At 36.7% G+C, this 22,660-nt stretch overlaps 1 protein-coding gene across 1 annotated transcript in view; it reads left to right on the forward strand.

Annotated features, from left to right (window-relative positions):
• Positions 1–22,660, forward strand: part of PHLPP1 (PH domain and leucine rich repeat protein phosphatase 1) — a 186,673-nt gene that overhangs the window by 87,589 nt on the left and 76,424 nt on the right. The window contains 2 exon segments of the mRNA XM_014557697.2: positions 4,529–4,725; positions 11,484–11,609. Of these exon segments, the coding sequence (XP_014413183.2) occupies positions 4,529–4,725; positions 11,484–11,609 (323 nt within the window).

Genomic DNA, 22,660 nt, shown 5'->3' on the forward strand with positions numbered 1-22,660 from the left:
TCCCCCCTTCACCCTCACATACGCACACCCCCAAAAACAAACAGAAAAAACAGAACTCCAGGTCTAGAAGGCCTCACTGGAGAATTTGACCAAATGTTTAAGGATGAAATAATACCAATTCCACCTAAAGTCTTCCAGAAAAGTAAAAAAGAAAGATTACTTCAACTCAGTCTACGATGCCAGCATTACCCTAACACCGAAGCCAGAAAATAAACATTATAAAAAAAAGAAAAGATTAATCCAGAATCCCTCATGAACATAAATGTAACAGTTATTAACAAAGTTTTAGCAGATTGAATCCAACAATGTGTAATATTGATAATATATCATGACCAAGTGCAGTTTATCCTGGGAATATAAGATTAGTTCAGCATTTAAGTAATTGGATTTATCATGATCATCTCAATAGATGGCAGAAGAAGCATTTGATTAATTCTAACATCCCTTTCTTATTAAAAAAATTCAGCAAGTTAGAAATAGAAGGGAACTTATTCAACTTGATAAAAGGCATCTATGAAAATCATATATTTAGTATTATTTTTAATGGTGAAAAACTGAATGTTCCCCCCACTCCAAGATTAGGAAAAAAGAAAGGATGTCTGCTTTCACTAGTTACATTCAATATTGTATGAAAGATTCCAGCTAGTGCAGCGAGGCAAGAAAAAGAAATGAGAGGTACCAGATTGCAGTGGAAGAAGTAAAACTGTCGTTCTTCAGAGAGGAGGACTCATGCTCCCTGATTTCGAGACTAACCAGAAAGATTCAGCAATCAAAATAGTGTGATATTGGTTGAAGATAGACAAACAGATGAGTAGAGCAGGAATAACCAAGAAATGGACCAACCCAACTGTGGTCAAAAGAGTTTTGATACATATGGTAAAGCACTTCAGTAGAAATGGATAGTCTTTTTAACAAATGGTCCTGGAATAATTTACATAGCCATTTGTCAAAAAACAAAAAACAAAAACAAAAACCCCCTGAACCTCTGCTTATTTCTTGCTGTGAACAAAAATTAACTTGAAATTAATAATGGAACTAAATGTAAAAATGTAAAGTATAAAACTTCTAGAAGAAAACATGGGAGAAAAAACTTAGTGACATTGAGTTCGTCAAAAAGTTCTTAAATACAACATAAAAAGCACTGATTACAAAAGATAAATCAAATAATTGGACCTCAATAAAATAGAATCTTTTGCTTTCCCAAAGTACTGTCAAGAAAATGGAAAAACAAGCCAGAGTGGGAGAAGATATTTGCAAGTTATACATCTGACAAAGGACCAGTATTCAGAATATATAAGTTACTCAATCCAATTAAAATTGGACAAAAGATTAAATTAGTCACCTCAGCAGAGAAGGTATGTGAAATGCAGATAAGCTCTTGAGAAGATGATCAGCATCATTAGTTATTAGGGGAATGCAAATTTAATCTATAATGAGATGTTACTGTATATGCACCAGGACAGCTAAAATTGTTGACAAGGAGGTAGAGTAACTGGAACTCCCCTGCACTGATGCTGGGCATGTGAAATGGCACAGCCCAGCCATTCCAGTCCTAGGGGTTTATCCAAGATAAATAAAAACATATATCCACACAAGAACGTGTATACCAATGTTTTCAGTCAAAATAGGCAAAAAAATTGGCAACAATCCAAATGTCCCTCAGCAGATGAATCGTTTAACAAAATGTGGTATATTCATACAACGGAATACTAGTCAGCAATGAAAAATGAAGAACTCTTGACACACTCAACAAATAGACAAAAAGTGACAAAAAGCAGACCTACTGGTCTACTTGGCTGAGCATGGGAGGCCATAGGTGGGGGTGGGAGGGAGAGGGAGAGATCACACTGGGGACAAGGAAACTGTCAGTGATGATCAGTGTGCTCCTTTTCTAGCGATGGTTTTACGGGTGTCTATGGGTCAAATTTGACCAAATTGCTATGTGTCAAATGAGGAAGAGAGAGAAAGTATGTTTTAAATCACTTTCTGTTGTGGTCAGGTTTCTATCTCAGTTGGAAATACTTGCTTTTGCTGTCCATCTTTCCTCTTAGGTAACATAAGAAATGCCTTAAACCTGTAGGAAATTAGAGTAACATTTCTAAAATAAAAGTTATAACAATGGCTCCAACTTTAAACTGGCAGGTGTCGATTCCTTGTGTGATGTTAATATTTATTAGAGCATAGGACAATTGGAATGCCTCTGAATTGAGAAGTTTCAGAATCAGCAGAGAGAGCTAAAATAATTCTTTATCTCATAGAATAAGTCTGACACAAAGGAGTGTGCACTGGGGTGACTGCCAAGGTGTGGATCACTTATTCATCTCCATATTCCCCAGAGCTGAGTCCTGAGGGTGCGTCTGATCTGGAATACGCAGGGCGCCTAGGGACGACGCAGACAACAGGATATTTTAATTCACTCAGAACAAGGCAAGAGGGATTTGATTCAGACTGGGATGTTTAGGGCTTTCCAAGGACAGACTGATTTTATCATTGGGTTCCAGGACTATTCAGGCCCCCTGAGAAGTTTTCTGACTAGGGAGTAAAAAGCCAGTCTCTGTTGATGTCTTCATACTCTTCTCATTTATATCCCTAAATAAATCTCAGCCTTAGTCCTCTCTGTCTGGTGATGTGCTCTGGGGCTTCTCTAGGATTTTTGTGGAGTTGGAGAATTGAAGGACTATTCTTTTGTACCCCTGTTGTCTTTTTCGTCAGTCTCTAATTACTCACAGATCTACATAAATGTGACAGGTTAACAAGCATCCTTGAAGCCACTCTCTGATGTGGCTGAATAAAATGCCTGCTTTGCATTCATTTTGTACATGTGTGTATGTGTGTAAGTAGATCAGATTCCTTGTTAGAGAATGCTAGTGTATTAAAGTCATGGAAACGGATTTTGGAAATCCACGTGCCTGTTGTTCCTGATTTTAATTCTTGTACTTACCTTTCAGTTTTCTTCTGAATCTCCTCTTCCTCCCTATAGGAAGAGAGTCTCTAATGTAGGAAGGAGCTCTTAGACTGGGAGCCCAGGGCATCTTTCTCTCTGGGTGTACATGAATTTGTGCAGAATGGGACAAGTGAATGACTATGGTCTAATCCATCACTGGCAGCCTTTGATAAGTCACATCTATTGTGAAGTCTTCTGGGCTTCCTACCCCATTGTGGGAGTGTTAGCACTTGGTGGACAAACAGTTCAGCAGAGTTCTCCACCGAGAGTGCTAGCTGTGTAGTTGTCTGCTGGGCCCAAGTTCAAAAAGCTGAACCACTATTACACTTCTTTCTGGCCCAGCCCCAGCAAATGTATGTAGTGTGCAGTATTTACTTTATAAAATATTCTGATACACTGGGAGAAAGAGGAAGTGAAATTCAAACCTGCTGGTTTTGTTATTTGCAAACATTTCTGCCCTAAACTATGTATTGGGAGGGTTCAGTCTTTGGATCTTCTTAAGACCTATTTTTGGTGCCGCTGCTCTTCCTGTTTCCTTCTCCAATAGGTAATTGACATCTACCAAAGCTATTTGGCACTTACATTAATTTTTAATATTCGTAAGAATATAATTTCTCTTGAGTCTGTTTCTTCTGCTAGCCCTTGGCAGCTAGGCAAACTTCCAAATAAGTATAACACATCTGGCTTGGGACCTATTTGAGGACATGTGTCCCTCATTAATTTATTTCTGAGCATGGACGTCAGTTCTCTTTGATAAATATTCAGTGCGTGAAACTGGGAAGTATTTTCCTTTTTGTGTGTGCAGCTCCATCGCATGTGGACCACAGTAGTTCTCCCGTTCAGTTAATGGGAACTTGTCTGAATGTCATTCTGTCACATTCAGTTTCCAACACGGAAATGAGGACTTGTCAGATCTTTCTCCTCTCTCTTTGTATCTGAGCCTTAGTGCATCTTTCTCTGTTTCTGTGTTCCTTCCGCGAGTTGCAAGCATTACATCCTTCATAGATTGATGTCAGGTTTATCTTTGAGGACTTAGCCTATGTTGGTAGAGTAGTATTTTCTTACTAAAAAAGTCATTCATTTTTAATTGCCTCCTTAATAGTAAATCTATAGTGAATATCTGTAAGAGGAAGTATATTAGCAGCTAATTCCATTAAAACTGGTTAGGTTCATTAAATATTAGATCTTGAATGTTATCTTCCTATTTGTCTATATTTTCTTAGTATACTGAAATTAAGTCTAGCATTTATGAAAATCTTAAAGTCATCTCTTTTTTAAATGTAAAATTAAATCATGAAGGATGTAGCAGAAAATAAAACTTGGATTTTTAACAGAGAAGTTAAAAATGGCTTTTCCCTAGGGTTTTAAGGAAAACGCTCTTCTTAATATTAAAAGGTACAAATGGAGTAGATGTGGTAGTTCTGATAATAATTGCATTACTGTATGTTTCAGATTCTCTCAATTATAAATTAGACTGTTTCCCTATAATTATTCTCTTTTGCGTAAGTAATTTATCTGGTAGGCTGGTGAGTAGCAAAAAGCTCATTTCTTTTAGACTAAAATGTTTACTTGTGTTTGTTGCAGGAAAACCTCACAGCACCGGTAGCTCTGAACGGATTCAGCTCTCAGGAATGTATAATGTCCGTAAAGGCAAAATGCAGTTGCCAGTGAGCCGATGGACCAGACGCCAAGTCATCCTGTGTGGGACCTGCCTAATAGTCTCGTCTGTGAAAGACAGCTTGGCCGGAAAGATGCATGTCCTGCCACTGATTGGTGGGAAAGTAAGTTTAACACAAACCAAAGATTAAAAGATTTTCTGGGGTCTTTAAGGAGCTGACTTTGAGCCATTTCTGTAGTAAGGGGTGGATGGTTTTTGACTCGTCTGAGGCCTTACTCAGTTCCTGTTGTGCCTCCGCCAGTGGGGCATTTTTGGTTGGCAGAGTTTTGGAAAATAACAGTGCCATTGGATCACGTGAGGCCCTGGTTATATTCACTTCATTAGCACATGCATCTTACCTATGGGACTGAAAATAGAGCAGCTATAACTTCACTGTTGTATTTCAGACTGGAGATGATAAATTATTATTTATGAGAAGACATATTTTGGTATCATGAGCATGTGTTTTGTAGTGTAGTAGAATGACTTTAGGATCATTCAGGCATGCTTATCAAAGGTTGGACTCTCTGGCAGGAGCCTCGGATCCCACTTTGCCTTACCTCTCTGTTTATTTGTGTTTAGTGACCAGTGGGTTTAGCACTTTCAGTCTATCACTACGACTAGTCATGAGTTTTGAACCTGAAATGCTACTCATTTCGGAGAAAACACTGGCTGCTTTCTTTTGGGCTTGTTAACTGTTTTATTCCTGTCATTTATAAGGTAGAACCAAATTGCTTAGGAAAATATTACATTCTTTCCTTTGCCAGATTTACTTATAAACTCCAAGCATTGGTAGGGATATCATTACCATAATTATATGCCAGTATTCCCTGATTTTTAAATGATAGGATAATCTGTTAATAATGGAGAAGGCAGTTTTGGATGAAGAAATGGATTTATGGAAATCAGGGGCATATTAAAAATGTTTTTGTTTATCATTTTTCCACCTGAATAGGCGAGGGAAAGGAGACAAAGCATGGAAAATAGAGAGAGAGGAAAAATAAGAAACCCACTTTTGTTAAAATGAACTTTTTGTTTTTAGTCATTTCTTTTTTTGTCCCTTTTAATCTGAAACAGTTCTCAGCTTTTTTTTTTTTTTTTCATTCATGACCTTGACATTTTGAAGCATTTAGACCAGTTGTTTGGTGATTGTCCCTCAATTTGCATTTATTTTTCTGGGGAATCTGTATTTTTAACATCTCCCTCCGCCTTGAGCACTTTAAGAGGATTGGGCAGCCCTAAGATGCAAATACACGGAACTCTGACGTCTCAATAATGCCGATGCTCAAAGGACTTTTTAAAAAATAGCTTCGTGGGATACCAGATTTAGCTCCTTAGTGGGTTTTAGAGTTTAGGACTTTTTTTTCAACTTTTTTTATTGAGTTATAGTCATTTTACAATGTTGTGTCAAATTCCAGTGTAGAGCACAATTTTTCAGTTATACATGAACATGCGTATATTCATTGTCACATTTTTTTTTCGCTGTGAGCTACCACAAGATTTTGTATATATTTCCCTGTGCTATACAGTATACTGTACTATGCAGTATACTGGCAAATATTTGATCTGTTGGTTCTAGGGATTAGAAATGAAAGAGTTAAGAAAGACCAGATGTGTACAGCAATAAATGGTTTTGTTGTTCACCTGCTATGTAGCAAGTTCATTCTTTATTCATAAAATAAAGTTTAAACTAGTCTTTCCTTATGAGTAAACAGCCCATGTCAGTTTTTTCCCTTCTACTATTATATATTCTAGTCTTAAGACTAATACTTCAGTGTTTAAGAAAACAGATTTTGTCTAGTCTGCAAAGTATCTTTAGATCTATTTCAGTCATTCATTTTGAAACTGTGGCTTCTTAACTTTTATCTAAGCATTGAAAAATTAGTGATAGTTTATTACTGAAGATCTTGTCCTTTGGATGGATTACTGAAAACTTAGTCATCATTGTTACTCCCGTAAGTCATCATTAAAAATGTGCATTTAATATTTGATGCCCTGTTAGATCAACAGTCTGTTTCTTCTCTATGATGTTGGGCATTTGCATAGGCAAATTTAATATTTCTATTAAATATTAATATTTAATTAATATTTCTTCCCTCTGTGGGGAAGCCACCTTGCTTGACGATTCAGAAATACCAGGATGGGTAAGTCACCATCCCTGCATTTGAATAGCTTGTAATTTACTATCTGGAGATGAAGGATGGACACAGTAGTATCTGGTCTATGAGAGGTGTAGAAAGCAGTGTGGGAGATAAGTGCAAGGGCAGATTACATTTTGTTGGGGGGATCAGGGTTTTGTGATGAATCGTGGAGGAACTTGAAGGGTGAAAATTCTCTTGACATATGAAGGAGATGGTTGGAAAGATTATTGTGCTCAGAGAAGCAGAGGCAGGAAAGCAGTGGAATGTTCAGATCAGGTCAGGAGATCCAGTTGTAATTAGCATTTTCATTTAGTGCTGGAGATTTGTTCTGTTTCCCAGGCCTGTTATTGGATGTACTTTTACCATTGAGTGCACTGAAAGTTAATAGCTTCCTTTTCTCACAGATAAACCTTGTAAAACCTGTTCTGTGCTACGCCTTTAAAAATAACTGAGTATGTTGAAAAATCGAGTCTTTTAAAATCTGTTAAAAATCAGGAAAACAGAATTCACTCTTTGCAATCTGAGTTTTCATTAATGTTTTTTCTTTTCTTACTCAGTTCTGTTGTTAAAGGAAAAATGGAGAGTAAATGGAAGAGGTTTTTTTTTTTCCAATTTATATTAAAAAAGAGCTAAATATGAAGTGTGAGATAGATGGGTCATGACCTAGCTGTAATTACTGTGATAATCAAATTTGACACACCACTTGAGCATGATCATTAGTTTATATTTTCAAATGTAGAATTCCAAGTGTGAAGTTAAGTAAAGCTTTATTAAAGTTTAATTGTTGAAAAAAATCTAATAAATAAGTTTTCATTCATTGTGCAATTATTATATTTAATTTGTTCTTTAAAATGTAGCATAAAATTTTAGATAACTTTATTTTACTTTATATAATATTTTACTTACTATTAGATAACTTATATTTTACTTTATAAAAATATTTTACTGACTATTAAGTCACGAAGCGTAATAATCTGAGTAACTGTTTACTTACTACTCAATTTAGGAATCACAGCTATGTCAGTATCAGTGTTTCTACCTGAGTTCTCTTCACATCTGTCCCATTGCCTCCTCCTGTTCCAGAGGGATCCACTGTCCCAGCATATGTATTCATCATTTTCTTACTTTTTTGAAATAAATTTTATCATATAACTATGTTTTGCTTGTTTTTGATCTGAATAAAAGTGATAATGCCCAGTGTGTGGTTTTCTGTGACTGAATTTTTCCACTCAGTATTATGTTTCGTAATAAGATTTTGTTACTTGCTATATGTGGTTTTCATATTTGTATACTGTTCCACTCTGGAAATGTTCCACATCTCCATAATTTCCTAAGTAATCTTCTTGTTGATGGACATTTGGGTTGTTTGTAGGTTTTTGTTGTAAGTGATGCCACTGAGATAGTCTTATTTTGATATGCTTCCTGGTATACAAGTGGTTTTTCTAGAGCAGGATTTCTCAACTTCTGTTGCTGTGTCTGAAGGGGACATTTGCTAATATTAGCAAATGTTTTGATTGTCAGGTGATTGGATAGTCAGTTGATGTAAGCTAAGTTATGTTGTGGTAACAAAACCCCCCACATCTCAGTGACTTATGAGAACAATGTATTTCTCACTCACACTGTTTGTCCAGTATGAGTTTGTGGAGATTTCTTTTTTCAAGTAATTATGTGGGGACCCAGCCTGATGGAGGTTCTGCTCTCTTAAATAATTATAATATTTGTAACATGTGGCTTCCTTGGCTGCATAGGCAGGGGAAGAGGTAACTGGAGGGTCATTAACTGGCTTTTGTGTATTTGATTGTAGAAGTGACACACTCCTCTTCTGCCTGTGGCTCCTTGGCCAGAATTAGTCACGACTCCACCTTAACTGCAAAGGTTCTAGATAGTGTGTTTGGTTAATACTAATATCTTTTACTGCAAGGGGACACTGTTGACATTTACAGGGCTGGGGCTCAGAGAGTAAAATGTCATGCAGAGTATAAGTCCTGCACAATGTATACAAAGAACTATTCAATCTAAAATTTCTATAATGACCTCCTTGAGAAGTACTGCTCTTAGGGACATACTCAAGAGTGCAGTCACTGGGCTGTAGGGCATATGTGCACCTTGACTTTTACAAGATGATGTCAAACTGTTATCTAAGGTTGTTGCACCATTTCATAGTCATGTCAGTGTACAAGTACGCCCATTTCTCTGCATCTTAACCAAACTTTTCTGAGGTATAATAGATATACAACAAACTGCACATTTTGATAACAATTTTATGGCTGTATTATATTCCCAAGAATACAGTTTGATAGATATATACACCTATGAATATCCATCACCACACTCAAGGTAGTGATCATATCATCGCCAAAAGTTCCCTTGTGCTCCTTTGTTTCCTTTCTGTCCCTGCTTTTCCACTCCCTCCTTCCCATTCCCAAAAAACACTGCCTGATTTCTGTCAATATAGATTAAATAGCATTTTTTTTTTAAATCGTATTTTCTCTTTGGTGTATAGAAATGTGGTTGATTTTTGAGTGTTGATCTTATATCTGGCCATCTTGCTAAATTTTCTTATGCATTCTAATATAATGTCTAGATTTTTTGGAGTTTGCTGTGTAGCTAATCATCTCATATTCAAATAATGACAACTTCTTTTCTTTCTTAATACATTTGTTTGTCTTATGGTAATGGCCAGGATTGTGGTACAGTATTGAATAGGAAAAGTAGATACTTGTCTTACCAGTGGTCTTAAAGAGAGTGGTATCATTAACGTTGATGTTTGCCTTAGATGTTCAATAAATATCCTTTGTTGGTTTAAGTGAGTTATTTGTGTTCTTAGTTTGCTAAAGAGGTTTGATTTTGTTTTTGTTTTTGTTTTATCATGAATGGATGGTGAGTATTATCAAATGCTTTTTCTGCCACTGTGGGGAAGATCATATGGTTTTCTTTAATCTGTTAATGTGTGTGTTCATGACTAAGGTTGGCCTGTAGTTTCCTTTCTCTTAGTGTTCTGATCTGTTTTTGGTTATAGTATCCTCATAGAATAGGTTGGGGTGTTTTTCTTCTTTTTTACTTTGGTGGATGAGTTTGCACAAGTTTGGAATGATCTATTTCTTAGAATTGGTAAAACTCATCTATAAAATGATATGGGCCTGATATTTTCTTGATAATTAAAAAAAATTCATTCAACTTTTTAAACGGTAATAGGACTATTTAGGCCTTCTTTTTTTTCCCCCCCTTGTTTTGGTGTTGGTAAAATATATTTTTCTAAAAATTTACCACAAATTGTTTATAACAATCTTTTTAAAATCCTGCTTAATCTATGGTATCTCCCTTCTCATTGTTAATATTATTTATATCTTCTATGTTATTTATACCTTATATCAACTGTATCTTCAGCTGATATCATTGATCAATATCATTTGATACTCAGTTTTGTTAGCCTTTTCAAAGAATCAGTGTTTTGCTTTGTTAATGTTTTCTGTTGTGTATTTGGTTTTCATGTCATTACTTTCTGCTTTTTATTATCACCTTCATTTTACTTTTTCACTCAGTTTTTGTTTTTAATATTTCTTTCCCTAAGTTCTTGAGATACATGCCAATCAAATTAATTTTCTACCTTTTCTGAGTACTTAAAATCATAAATTTCCCTCTATGTACCTGTTTTTGTTGCATTCCATACATTTCGATATGTAGTATTTTTTAGTGGTTTAGTTCCAAGAATTTCTAAATTTTGATTACAATTTATTTTTTTATCTGTGAGTTGTTTAGAAGTGTATTATTAACTTTCTAAACATATGCAGATTTTTAATTGATTTACTTATTATGGTTTTTTTTAAGATTGAATTTTTTATTCTTTGTCTTATTATCCAAACTATTCATCTGGGATTAAAAAGTTCTAGTCTTTTTTAATGAAATTTGATATTTTTCTCTAAACTCTTTTCTACAAGGTATCCCATATTTTCTTTCTTTCTTTCTTTTTTTAATTATTGATTTTTAACTTAATTTTATTTTGGTCCCAGAACATAGTTTGTGTGATACTGATTTTTTGAAGTTTTTTACACTTTCTTTGTGAAGTGGGCATTTTTGTAAATGAAATACAGGAAACATTCAGCCTGTGAAACATGTGAGTTTGTGTAATGTCATGTTGCTTTATTGTTTGGAGTTTTTCTCCTTCTGAAGAATTTACTGGGAGTGGAAATTTAATTTGACTGTATCACTGCATTACTAGGACTTGAAATTTCTCGTGGTGGGGTTTTATTTCAGGCTAATCTCAATTTTACAATAAAGTTTTTAAAAAACTTATTTTACATACTTGAAGTCCTCTTTAAAAAAAAAAGACTGTAATTCAGAGTAATACAAAAGTCCCCTAAGTAAAAATTCACCTAAAGTAGAATTCTTAAGTAAAATGTTAAGTAAAAAAAAGACTCCTACGAGGAAGTAAAAACCCCAGCACCCTATCGGAAGGGTACAGAAGGATAAGAAACGGAGTCTGTTCCCATTTTAAACAGGAAAAAGATAATTTCACTATTGTGGGGAAATCTGATGAGGGTAAAACGCCCCCCTTTTTGGTTCCTTGTAATTCACATTGGTTGGTCAGACTCAGGAGCTTACATGTTTTAAGTAACAAGAGGAACACACGCAGGAATAGATGCAAATCTGAGCAGGCTCACTGATCTAAGGTAAAGCTAACAAGCTATGCAAATGTTCTGCTTTCTGACTTGTTTTTGTCGCTCCTTGTTTATTTTTATAGGTAGAAGAAGTGAAAAAGCACCAGCACTGTTTAGCATTTAGCTCCTCTGGACCCCAAAGCCAGACTTACTACATTTGTTTTGATACGTTCACAGAGTATTTAAGATGGCTTCGACAAGTCTCCAAGGTAAGCACTTAACAAGAATTCTGTTTAGCTTCTGGCTGGCTAAAGAGTTGCTTTCTGCTTTACAAAATATAGTTATACACTCAATTTTTTTTTTTTTTCAGATACTGCCAGTAGCTAGCAACTTTTAGTTTTTTAAAAGCTCATTTTGGTGGAAAGTAGCTTTTTTAAAATTGTATTTTATTTGCCAGTTTTGTTTGTACTTAAAAATTCAGTGTGTAGACTGGCATTATTGTCTTAATATTATAGGGAAGGAACATGAGACTGAGGATATCTAAGGGACTGGCCCAGGGAAAGACAATTACAAAACCACAAAATACCTAGAGAATTGTTAGAAATTTCCCCTTTTCCTCTGACCATTTTTTCTTACAAGCAGTCTAGTATATCATCTCTTTTTTCACCTTTTCAACTTCTGCCTCTTGAATTATTTAATTTCTTTTTTCATCTCAGTTATTTTTACCATTTTATAGACCTCTGATTAAATAAGATTACCATGACCAAAGAAACAAAATACCTCTGTGTGTGTGTGTGTGTGTGTGTGTGTTCTGGAAACTAGGATAATGTGATAAATAAGATAAAGAAATGCTGGTATTTTAAGTGCTGTGTGTGAGGATGTTTCTACATCACATTTGTGGAATTACGTACAGTGGGTTGGATGGCAGTACTTTGTGCCTTGCTTTTGGGTGTGTTTATGTAATGATGAAACCTCTCTGGGGTGCAGAAGCCTTACAGTTGAATTTGCTTTCATATTTTTGAATTTATAATCCAGTTTGTTGTCCAAGTTCAGTGTGAATCAGACTACTGCATGATGTAATTATTTGTCAAGTGAGTGAAAAGGAATGACTCTGTAGAACAGTTAACAAAAAATTAGAGAATAATGTCTAGAAAGTCTTTTTGAAATACTGATCACATTTGAATTATCAGGGAAAAACTGCGTTCTGTGATGATTTTAGGAACACTTAGGAACGTTAGTTTCTCTTTTTAGAGAAGAAACAATGGACAGAGTTTAGGTTAATAAGACTAACCTAGCAGGCAAATGGAAGTTCTAAATCTATAGGCCAGTACCCCTACTAGGGAAAGTGGGAAGGATGACACTTGTCCTTCAGACTTGCACGTAGAATTAACATGATATTGGAGGCAACAAGTACGTCTGCCTAGTTTTCAAATTACATGGTGGTTGCAAATGTGAGGAAACAAATATTAAATAAAAATAATACTGTGCTTTTACCATTAAGTGGTTGTATGGGATCAAAGCAATAAGTCAATGGCCCACACTCTGTTCAGAATAAAATGCCAAACTATGGTCAAAGTGCATTTTAAATTTCTTTCTATATGGAGATGTTGGGGTTTTTTTAAGTAAATTTTTTGTTTTGGAGTAATCTTCTATTTATAGAAAAATTGCAAAGACAATGTGGATTGTTTCCATATACCTCTCACCTGACTTCCCAGTCATCTTATATTACCATGATACACTTGTCAAAATGAGAAACCAACGTTAGTACATTACTCTGACCAAACTCCATAATTTATTTGGGTTTCACTAGTTTTTCCATTAATGTCCTCTTTCTGTCCCAGGGTCTTAATACAGGGTAGCACAGTGTATTTGGTTTCTCATTTTTCTCCCCTGATCTGTGATAGCGTTTTAGTCTTTCCTTTCATAGCCTTGACAGTTGAGGGGAAGTACTGGTCAGGTATTTTATACTATGTCCTACATGGAGATGTTTTGATCTTTTATGCCAAATGCAGTGTAATAGCTGCTTTATATTGCTTTTGGAACGAGTCAGAGTTATAAATTCTTAGACAAACATGGATAAAGATGTAAATAAAAATATATGTAACTTATCAAGTGTACCAGTGACAGGTTATTTTGATTGAAACAATAACAAAAAGATTAATAGGTATTGACTTTAACAGTCTTGTATATTAAACAGCCACACAATTGATAAGTCACTGTTCTAAAGCCGGCAAGCATTTATTAAGCACCGTTTGGGTGCCAGGTGCATGTTTTATGCACTGGGATACAGCAAAGAAGAAGTCCAGTTTTCCTCTCTGGGTGGGGCTTACACTGGGGATGATAAGTAAACAGAGAAGAAAGAAAATACCCGATCATGCTGTGATACAGAAGTGATACGAAAGAGAATGATGGGGAGGGCTGACTCTGAGGAGGAGACCTTTAAACGGATACTTCAGTAAAAGAAGTATTTGATTATTTGAGGACCTGGTGGGAGGAGCTTTCCAGATAGTGGGAGAAGGGGATGTGAGAGCCTAAGACTGGAATGAGGGGTGTGGAGTCAGAGAAGACAGGGGTCTTATGTTATAGGATAGGATAAGGAGTCTGGATTTTGTTATTGGCATAATGGCGAGGCGTTAAAGAATTCTCTTCCAGAAAGTTGCATGATCTCACATTGGCTGTTGTGTAGAGAATGGATTGTAAGTGGGGGAGGGTTTAGCTCAGCGGTAAAGCACATGCTTAGCATGCATTAAGTCCTGGGTTCAATCTCCAACACCTCTATTTAAACAAACAAACAAATAAATAAATAAGAGGGAAAGAGGATGAATGGACTGTGGAGGGCAAGAATGGAAGCAGAGGGGGCCTGTCAAGAGGCTCTCGTAGTATATCGGCAGCAAGAGGTGAAGGTGGAAATGGAGAGAAGTGAATAGATGTGTTTTGGGACGTGTTTTGGAAGTCGAGTGATAGGTTTACTGTTAAATCACATATACAGCGTGAGGAAAGGGGAGAAGTAAAGAATGGCTTCTAGGTTCTTTGAGTTACTGGGTAGATTGTAGCCTCAGTCAGAAACCATAGCATGAATTAGACTCTTTATATTTGCGCCTTTAAAACTATGGCAAGATACAGTTCTTAACTTCAAAGAGCTTCTGTTCCAAGAGAGACAGAAGAGAGAGAAAGTGCAAGAGGAAGATTATAAAATATCTCTTGTGTGATATTGTGTAAAAAATGTTGATTTCTGACTTGTTGCAGGTGTTTATAAATGTCAAGTGTTCTTTCCTGTTGCTGGTTGGTTGGCTGATATGCCATGTCTGTGGTCTAATAGGATGCTGTATGTGTAAGAAGACTCTCATTCTGATTATCCAAACTGTGAGCTGATTCAGACATCAGACCTCTCAAAAGGAGGAGGTGAAGATGCGGGAAGAATTGTGACACAGGAGCACATGGTGGTGGCAGGATGAGGGAGAGGAATGTTGGTGCGAGTTTCCCTTTTCCCTGATTATTGTATCACCATTAGGAACCATTTGATGTGTATGTGTTGACGTGTAATGTAACTGCAGAAGATAATGATCTACACACATGTGCATGCACAAGGTTGCAGCTTATATTTCACACTTACAGGTGTAGGGGAGTGTTTCCAAGAGGGAGGAAGGACTTTGAGTTAATTACCTTAGATTACTAGCATTAACAAGTACTCAACTAGTAGTTAAGTGATAATAACTGAATGAATTTGAATTAGAACCTTAACAACCCTTTTCCCTTCAGGAAGGATCTGGATGTTTGGAGAAGCCAAATGGTGTGGGAGTAGAGTTTGAGCTTTCAAGTGAGGCATACGTGTCTTCTGCCATTCACTGGTCGAATGGCTGTTATCTAAGTTTCTAAATTTTAAGCTTTTTAGTTAGATAAAGGGAACAAAAATAGTACTTACGTCTTAGCGCTTATATGAAATACGCGTATGTAACAGACATACACTGGCACGTAGCAAGTGTATGTGTGTGTGTGTGTGTGTGTGTGTGTGTGTGTGTGTGTGTGTGTACATGAGACTAACTAAATAAATACATAAATAAAAAAAATAATTTTATGACCACATCCCTGCCATCATCACTGATTGGCCAGACAATATTTTTTAAAAAGTATTATCTGTTGTTATGTTTATTTTAAGTATAAGACACACATATACTTAGTTTGTCTAAATAAGGAAACTTCTGCTGCTCTTAGCAACAACAGGAGCCTTTTGGGCTGAAGTATTTAAAAATGGCAGACATAGGGGAAAAAGAAGACTTCTTTCTGACAAATCAGGGGTGGGGAACAGAGGGCAAATATTTTAGTAAGTGCAGATTTTAGGTACAGTGTCTTCCCTTTCTCCAACTTTAAGAACCAGATACACATTTTAGAATTTTTTAGCAGTTGGTCTGGTAGTGAATGAAGGGGGAATGAGTTGTAAGGGACTGATTAAAGAGGTGCATGTTACAGAAGGAGTTAGTGCTAGAACTCCCTACTTGGGTGTGAAACCCATATAAAGTATGACCTCACTTTTTAAACTTTGTATGTTGAGGATAATCCTGTGATAGTGTCTTTTCCTTTAACCGAGCATCCTGGGAGAGCAGGTTGGAGATGCTGGAAAGAGGATGAGAACCTCAGTCCATTTGGGATAATGTGTGTGTGGAAAACTCAGAGAGGTAAAGGCTGACGGTCACAAGCCACTTCTTCCAGCTTCTCCTTTCCATTGTCTATTCTTCCACATATGTAAATCTTAGGAAGTTATACAGTTTAGTCACACTCAGGGTTACTATGGAAACAGTTTCTTTTTCTTTTCTTCTTACTGAGAAACAAAACATTCACAGAATGGATTGTCTACATCCTGATGTTTAAATGAGGATTCATTTTAATAAGTATCTGAAGAAAGACAAACCAACAACAGAAAGAAATATCTGAGTTCATGATTTTTAATGACCACCCCTGCTCCAGTCAGGCTAGGAGGACCAAAAAAAAAAAAAAAAAAAAAAAAACAAATTCCAATGATTTTTAAATTAAAATGAATTAGATAATGAATTTAAAATGAAGATTCATTATTTTCAGTTTGTGCTTCTGGATCTTAGCTACAAGAAAAAAATTAATCTTTGTTCTAATTTGTTTTCTTTGATTTTGTGAAAATTTATAACAGGTTATTAATTAGCTGTGTTCTACCTAGATAGTCTCTTACAAACTTATTATTTTTTAAACTTAATCTTAGCACTTAGTATTGCTTGCCAAGATAATACCCAGGGCAGTCCCTTTAGAGTTTTTAATTTTGGGTGGGTGTTAGTGGTAGATACTGTGGAGGAAATAGCTCCTTTGGGAGGATTACGATATTGATTGTAAAGTCATCCCTAAAATATTAACACACGGCATGCTTTAAAAATTCAGTAAACATCCTACTGTATCCAGTGCAGAAGAGGGCTCTGTTTGTTCAACATGGGTACGTGGATCCAGCATGTTTTCAGAGTGGTTGGAGGGGCAGCGATGTCAGGCTGAGTGTGGTGGCTGAGGAAGAACTGGACCCGCAAAAGGGCCTCGGGGATATAGACGAGCAACATGATGGAAATGCTGACTCGGCTGGCCGTCCCTGTGGCCCAGTTTTTGGAGTGCATTAGTTTCAGACATGTTGATTGGTCCTGCGAATGCTTTTCAAAGTTAGTCTTTCATGTGAATCTAATAGCCTAAGTCGTACTTATTTTTAAAGTCTTAAGTCACTTCTACAACACTATATTGTCCCACTTTAAAGTCTGTTTCTTTATTTCAAGGAGAGTTAAAAGGGTATTCAGATCACTGATTTGGTGTTGTGCATGAATGTGTTTTTAATTCTTCATCTTGGAAAATGTCAAATATTCAGAAGTAGAGATAATAGTGTGGTAATAGCCACAAGCCTATGACCCAGCTTCCACAATTACAGCTGTGGCCAGCTGTGTTCCGTGTGTGTGTTTTATGGCCCAGCAGCGTAAATACACGCCTCATACAGCTGCGTAGCCTGTCCACGTCTCTCTCCTTGTTGATCGGTGCTTAACACACTGGCAGTGTCCAGTGACTGTGGCTATCACAATGTTTACCTGTCCAGCTAGCTTTCTTTCAGTATTAAGCAGAGTATTTTAATTTCAGGCCATCTTTTTTTTTTTTTTTTTTTAAGTGAAAAAAGTCACTGCTTTGAAGTTTTGGTTGCAATGATTTTGGGTTCACCGTTAATATGCATAGTGGTGTAGGCAAGTCAGGGCCACATCTCACGCTGAATTAAAGATCACGTGAAATAATGAGTAAACATCACCCTTTAAATAAGTATAAGGTATATGGTGAATCACAGTTGCACTTTTCCTTTCCTGGGCTTAAAAAGAGTGTTCTATAGTCCAGAGTTTACTCAAAGAATACTTCACTAACCACAGTCAAATCATTCGCATGTAATAGGATTGTTTCCAGCATATAGATTGGTGTCATTTAATGCCATTGCAAGGAACCCTTTAAGATCACTTAGTCATTATTTACTCATATTTTTCTTCTTAATTGGAAGTGTAATTTAAGGAGTATGTTGCTTCTTGTCAGCATGGTTGGTCACTTGTCTTTTTGGGACTGTGCTGTAGTTATTAGGGTTATAAGGGTAAGAAGTTTTGCCCACAGTACCATTCTGCTAAGGAGTCCAGGGCTTAAAATTAGGGCTTTTTGGGGAAACCTTCCCTTCACATTTTATACCCATTCTTTAGATAAAGAATCAAGGGCTATTTGACCGTGACAGGCTAGCAAGTCTATGGTAGAATCTGAAGTAGAATTGAGGGTCTGAGTGACATGGATTTTAGTTTATAAAATGTCACCCCTACTCCAAGAAAATTGCTCTTGTGCCAATTCTGTAGTTAAGATATGAGAAAAATTTGGAAATTGAGTTTATGAAACATTTAGGTACAGGATGCTTCAAGGAGGTAGTGGGCAAACTGATTCTTGCAGGATGAATAGGAGTTCACAAAGACAAGAAGGCAAAGGACATTTCAAAGAGAGGTAACATATCTACAAAGTACAACTGTACAAAGTGTAAAAATATAGTTATATCACAGGTGTCTGGGCAGTGTGGAAAAGGAAAAATAGAAGCTAGATGGAGTAAAAAAATGCTGTGCATCTCAATTGTTTCCTGCTAGGTCCATTTTATTTTCTTAGAGAAATTCAGCTATAAGTTACCGAATATTGTAACTAACTTTCCAGTATAGTAATGGATTTGTTGTTATTGTTAATAAAATACATTTTAGGTTTTAAGCAAGGAACTTACAGCTTTGTTTTAAAGTTAACATGTTATTCTATGATTGGGAAGGACCCTTGTAAAGTAGTCACCAAAAAGGTAGTATTACTTGCCGTTTTCTGGAATAATTGCCTTAGCAATTATTTGGCATTTTCTTTAAAAGTATTCTTTAACCTTAAATTCTAGTCATCATCAAGTGGCTGTTAGTTGAGGGACGTGGAATTTGAGATTTGAAAAGAACCTTGTGGACTCCCAGACTTACTTAAAGGTCTGTAGGTTTTCAGGTACCTGCAGTGTCTGACTTGACAATTGTTCCTTAGAAGTGAGCTGAAGTCTTTACCCCCATAGCTTTGCTTGCTGTCCCTAGTTTTGCTCTCTGGTGTAACACAAGATGCTGCTGCTCCTCCTATTTGGTAACTTCTAACTCTTGAATTTTCCGTGATTTCCATGCCCTCTCCCACCCCCCTTAGCAGTCTGTTTTGGGGAGAAGGCTCTCTGATAATTCCAACAATTCCCTCATCACTTGATTCCCAGATCCCTTCTCTAGCTTTTCTGTGGGGTGCTCTGCAGTTTCGTGATGTACTTGCAGATACCAGCTGATGAGCACAGAGTATGTGACCGTTGTTTTCCTTGCTTTAGACATTATGTCCCAAGTGAATTAGTTATTCACTGATGAGGTCAACACCGAAATAAAAAGACTCTTTGTTTTGTTTAGCCCCTCAAATTGTTGATAGATATATTTTGTTAATAATGAAGTCATTTGGCGTTCTGAACTGATGTAGTTAGTAGTGACAATAGTAATAACATTTCGGTAACTTTTTTCTACGTGCCAAGCCCTGTTCTAGATGCTTTGTAGTGTCCCTGTGAGGTAGGTGCTCTTAACATTCTGCAAGGCCAGTCCTCACAATAGAAGGTAATAACTCTTTAGTAGATGTTATCATCTCCATTTTGCAGATGAGGAAACTGAGGTATTAAGTATCCGGCACTGCAGGAAGTTCTGCTGCCTTGTTGTTTTTCTTCCATTGTATTTCCAATGTTTTACAGTGGCCTGAAGGGGCAAAAAAACGAAGATTCATATAACAACTGAGATTTACTGAAAATATCAATGGGGGGTACTTCATATGCACAGTTGTCAGCAGAATCCAGGCAGCTCAGTAGGAGAGTAAAGTAGTGATTTACTAAGTGGTCTGTTGGTGGGATGTGCTGTTAAGGACACTTGCCCATAGCTGCTACACTGATCATTGATCTTAAGTGATGACCGAGGGGTATTTAGGAAGGCTGAGATGCCTTCTGAGTCACCCACGGCAGGTTAAAGTGGTTTCAGTGTTGGGGAAACTGCTGTTGTCAGATTCTTCAAAAACTGGTCAAGTATTGCTATGTCAGGAACTTAGCATGTATGACGAGCCAGATCCCTACATCTGGCCCTATTGTATTTTGAAGTTAAATCATTTTCATCTGAGTGTGTAGACCAGCATATAAATATGTAGTATCTTTGAGAGTTTAGTTTCCATGATATATTTACTTACCTTGGAAGACCCCAGTATTTTTAAGAGTATTGAATTATCGACATCTACTCTGAAAAGTTAAATTCTTCTACCTGATTATACCCATATATAATTTTAGAAAGCAAAAAATAGTGGAATAATTGAAAAGATACCAGTGAGCTCTCTATGTTACACATATCGGGCCTTGTATGTTAGACTGGAACTTAAACGTTGAAATATTCCTAGCATTTATATTTTAAATAGAAGACAGGGAGCTTGCTTCCTTCCTTCCTTCCTTCCTTCCTTCCTCCCTCCCTCCCTCTCTCTTTCTTTTTCTTTCTTTCTTTCTTTCTTTCTTTCTTTCTTTCTTTCTTTCTTTCTTTTTTTCTTTCTTTCTTTCTTTCTTTCTTTCTTTCTTTCTTTCTTTCTTTCTTTCTTTCTTTCTTTCTTTCTTTCTTTCTTTCTTTCTTTCTTTCTTTCTTTCTTTCTTTTCTCCTCTCTGAGGAGCTTATTTCTAATAGAGAATCATTTAAGTGTGTATTTATATAATTTATTTCAGTAGAAAGTTACGATGTAGGTTTCTCGTGGGTAGCGGTTTTTCCCTTCTCCTTGTCCGGGAGATGCCCCTTTGGGGGAGTACTACTGGGACGGGTCTCAGAGACTCTCTCAGGTTCTAACGAGGTTGTTTACACATATTTTGCCAATAAGGAAATGAGGAAGGAACTCTGAGTTCAGATTTGATCTCCACCCAAGCTGGGTTCTATTTTTCTGTTGTCACTGAGAAACACAATGGGGTTTATGTGTGTGGAAGGGAGATAACTGTCCGAGTGATAACAGTTAGTGAGGTTGGTGATTCAGGAAGGCCATTGGTACCATCTTCTCCAAGCCTCTCCCAGTTGCTTGTGACTCAGGGAGAGTGAGGCGCCAGGTCTTCATGTCTCGTTTAGGCTGTGCGGTGAGCTTGCTGGGCAAATCCCGCAGCCCTGCCTGCTCTGGGCAGTGGTGTGCACGTCTCTGCACGAGTGCCTGGGAGTACCTGCCCGTCCTGTCCACGGAGGGGCCGTGGGTGCTGGAGTGGCTTGGGTGACTCTGCCCTGTGGGCTCTCACTGCACGTACATTCTTGAATCACAGTTGTTTGGGTTCTTGAATCACAGTTGTTTGGGTGTCTGTGGCCTCAGGGGACCAGTTTTTTGAAGACAAAGTGTGCCTCTCTCCAGTAGTGAGTACAGTGCTGCTTTTATAAAGGCAAATGTTAAATATATGTTGAAGGATTCACTCATCCCTTGCAGTCACCTGGCAAAGAGAGGTCTGGGTGCTTCGGAGGAACTCTTATTCTAACTTTTTCAATATTGTTTCTTCTTTATGGTTGTAGCCTGGTGCTGCTACAGTGAGCCAGGTGTTTTATTCATTTTTTCTGTTTATCTGTCGATCTGTCTAACTCTCCTGTTTTCTTCTGTCTCTTTCTCTCTCTCTCCCTCCCCCTGTTCCTCTTTCCTTTTCCAGGCTGCAACTTTCCCCGTACTCTCTTATTCTTGGATCCCTTAACTGTATTTTAAGTGGTTCCTGATAGTCTTAATAGGCCTAATTTTAAAATCATAGTCCCCTCCCTTCCCCAAATACTTTTGCCTTCAGAAAGTCCCATCTTATTTTTGCCTATTAATGATAGCCTCTCCAGGTCTTCTTCTTGTTTGTCTTTGTTGATTTGATTACCTCTAGTGATTTAGTCTGGTGTATACATTTGTATATTTTATTCCATGTGTGTGTGTTTTTTTAATATTATTTCCTCATTTAAGGCAAGGAAATAATAAGATACCAGCATTCCAAGTAGAATTTAGTAAGTCCAAAATTGGCAGTTTGATATGCCCCAATTAAGACATAATTGATGTATATATTATAGTTAATTATATAGGAAAGTTTTCTGCTTCTGCTATTAAACAGATTTTATAAAATGATAATTAGTACAGGATCAAGAAATGAGATACTGTGAAAAGGTCTGGAGTCAAGTTAAGGCATTTCTTATATTTGTTGCATTTTTTTAAAATAAATGATTGCATGTTGTGGAGCAGTGAGAATTTAAATTTTATTTGAATTGGAAAATGTTTGTTTGATTATAAGTATTATAAAACTTTACTGACGAGGATGAAGGTGAAAATAAGTAAGGTTGTTAGAATGCTTAGCTGATAAAGATGAATAAACTCTATTCTAAATTTATATTCTTCTACTTCATGCCTTCCCAAAGTATTTTGGGGGGTGAGAATTAAAACTAAGTCAGTTGAGGTTAAGAATTTTTTTTTACAGAAGTTTTGTAAACTCCTCAAAGACTATCCCTGTAACCAGGGAATAATTTCCCAAGCCACTAAAGGCTGGGCCAAAGCAATTAATGACTCACAATGCCGGTTTACAGCACTTTTTTTCTTTACACAAGCGAAATTGTTTGTGCTATTTCAGCTGCTTTGACCAAGCCTTTCAGAGTCACTTTGTTTAATTTTGAGTCTGCTTTGCACATAATAAGGATAAATACCACTTCACTAAAGTATAGTGGGGACAAAAAAAGTCACATGAATGTTACTCTGAACTTTCCCTTGCTTA

This window comes from Camelus ferus, chromosome 30 (assembly GCF_009834535.1).
Source record: "Camelus ferus isolate YT-003-E chromosome 30, BCGSAC_Cfer_1.0, whole genome shotgun sequence".
NCBI lineage: Eukaryota > Metazoa > Chordata > Mammalia > Artiodactyla > Camelidae > Camelus > Camelus ferus.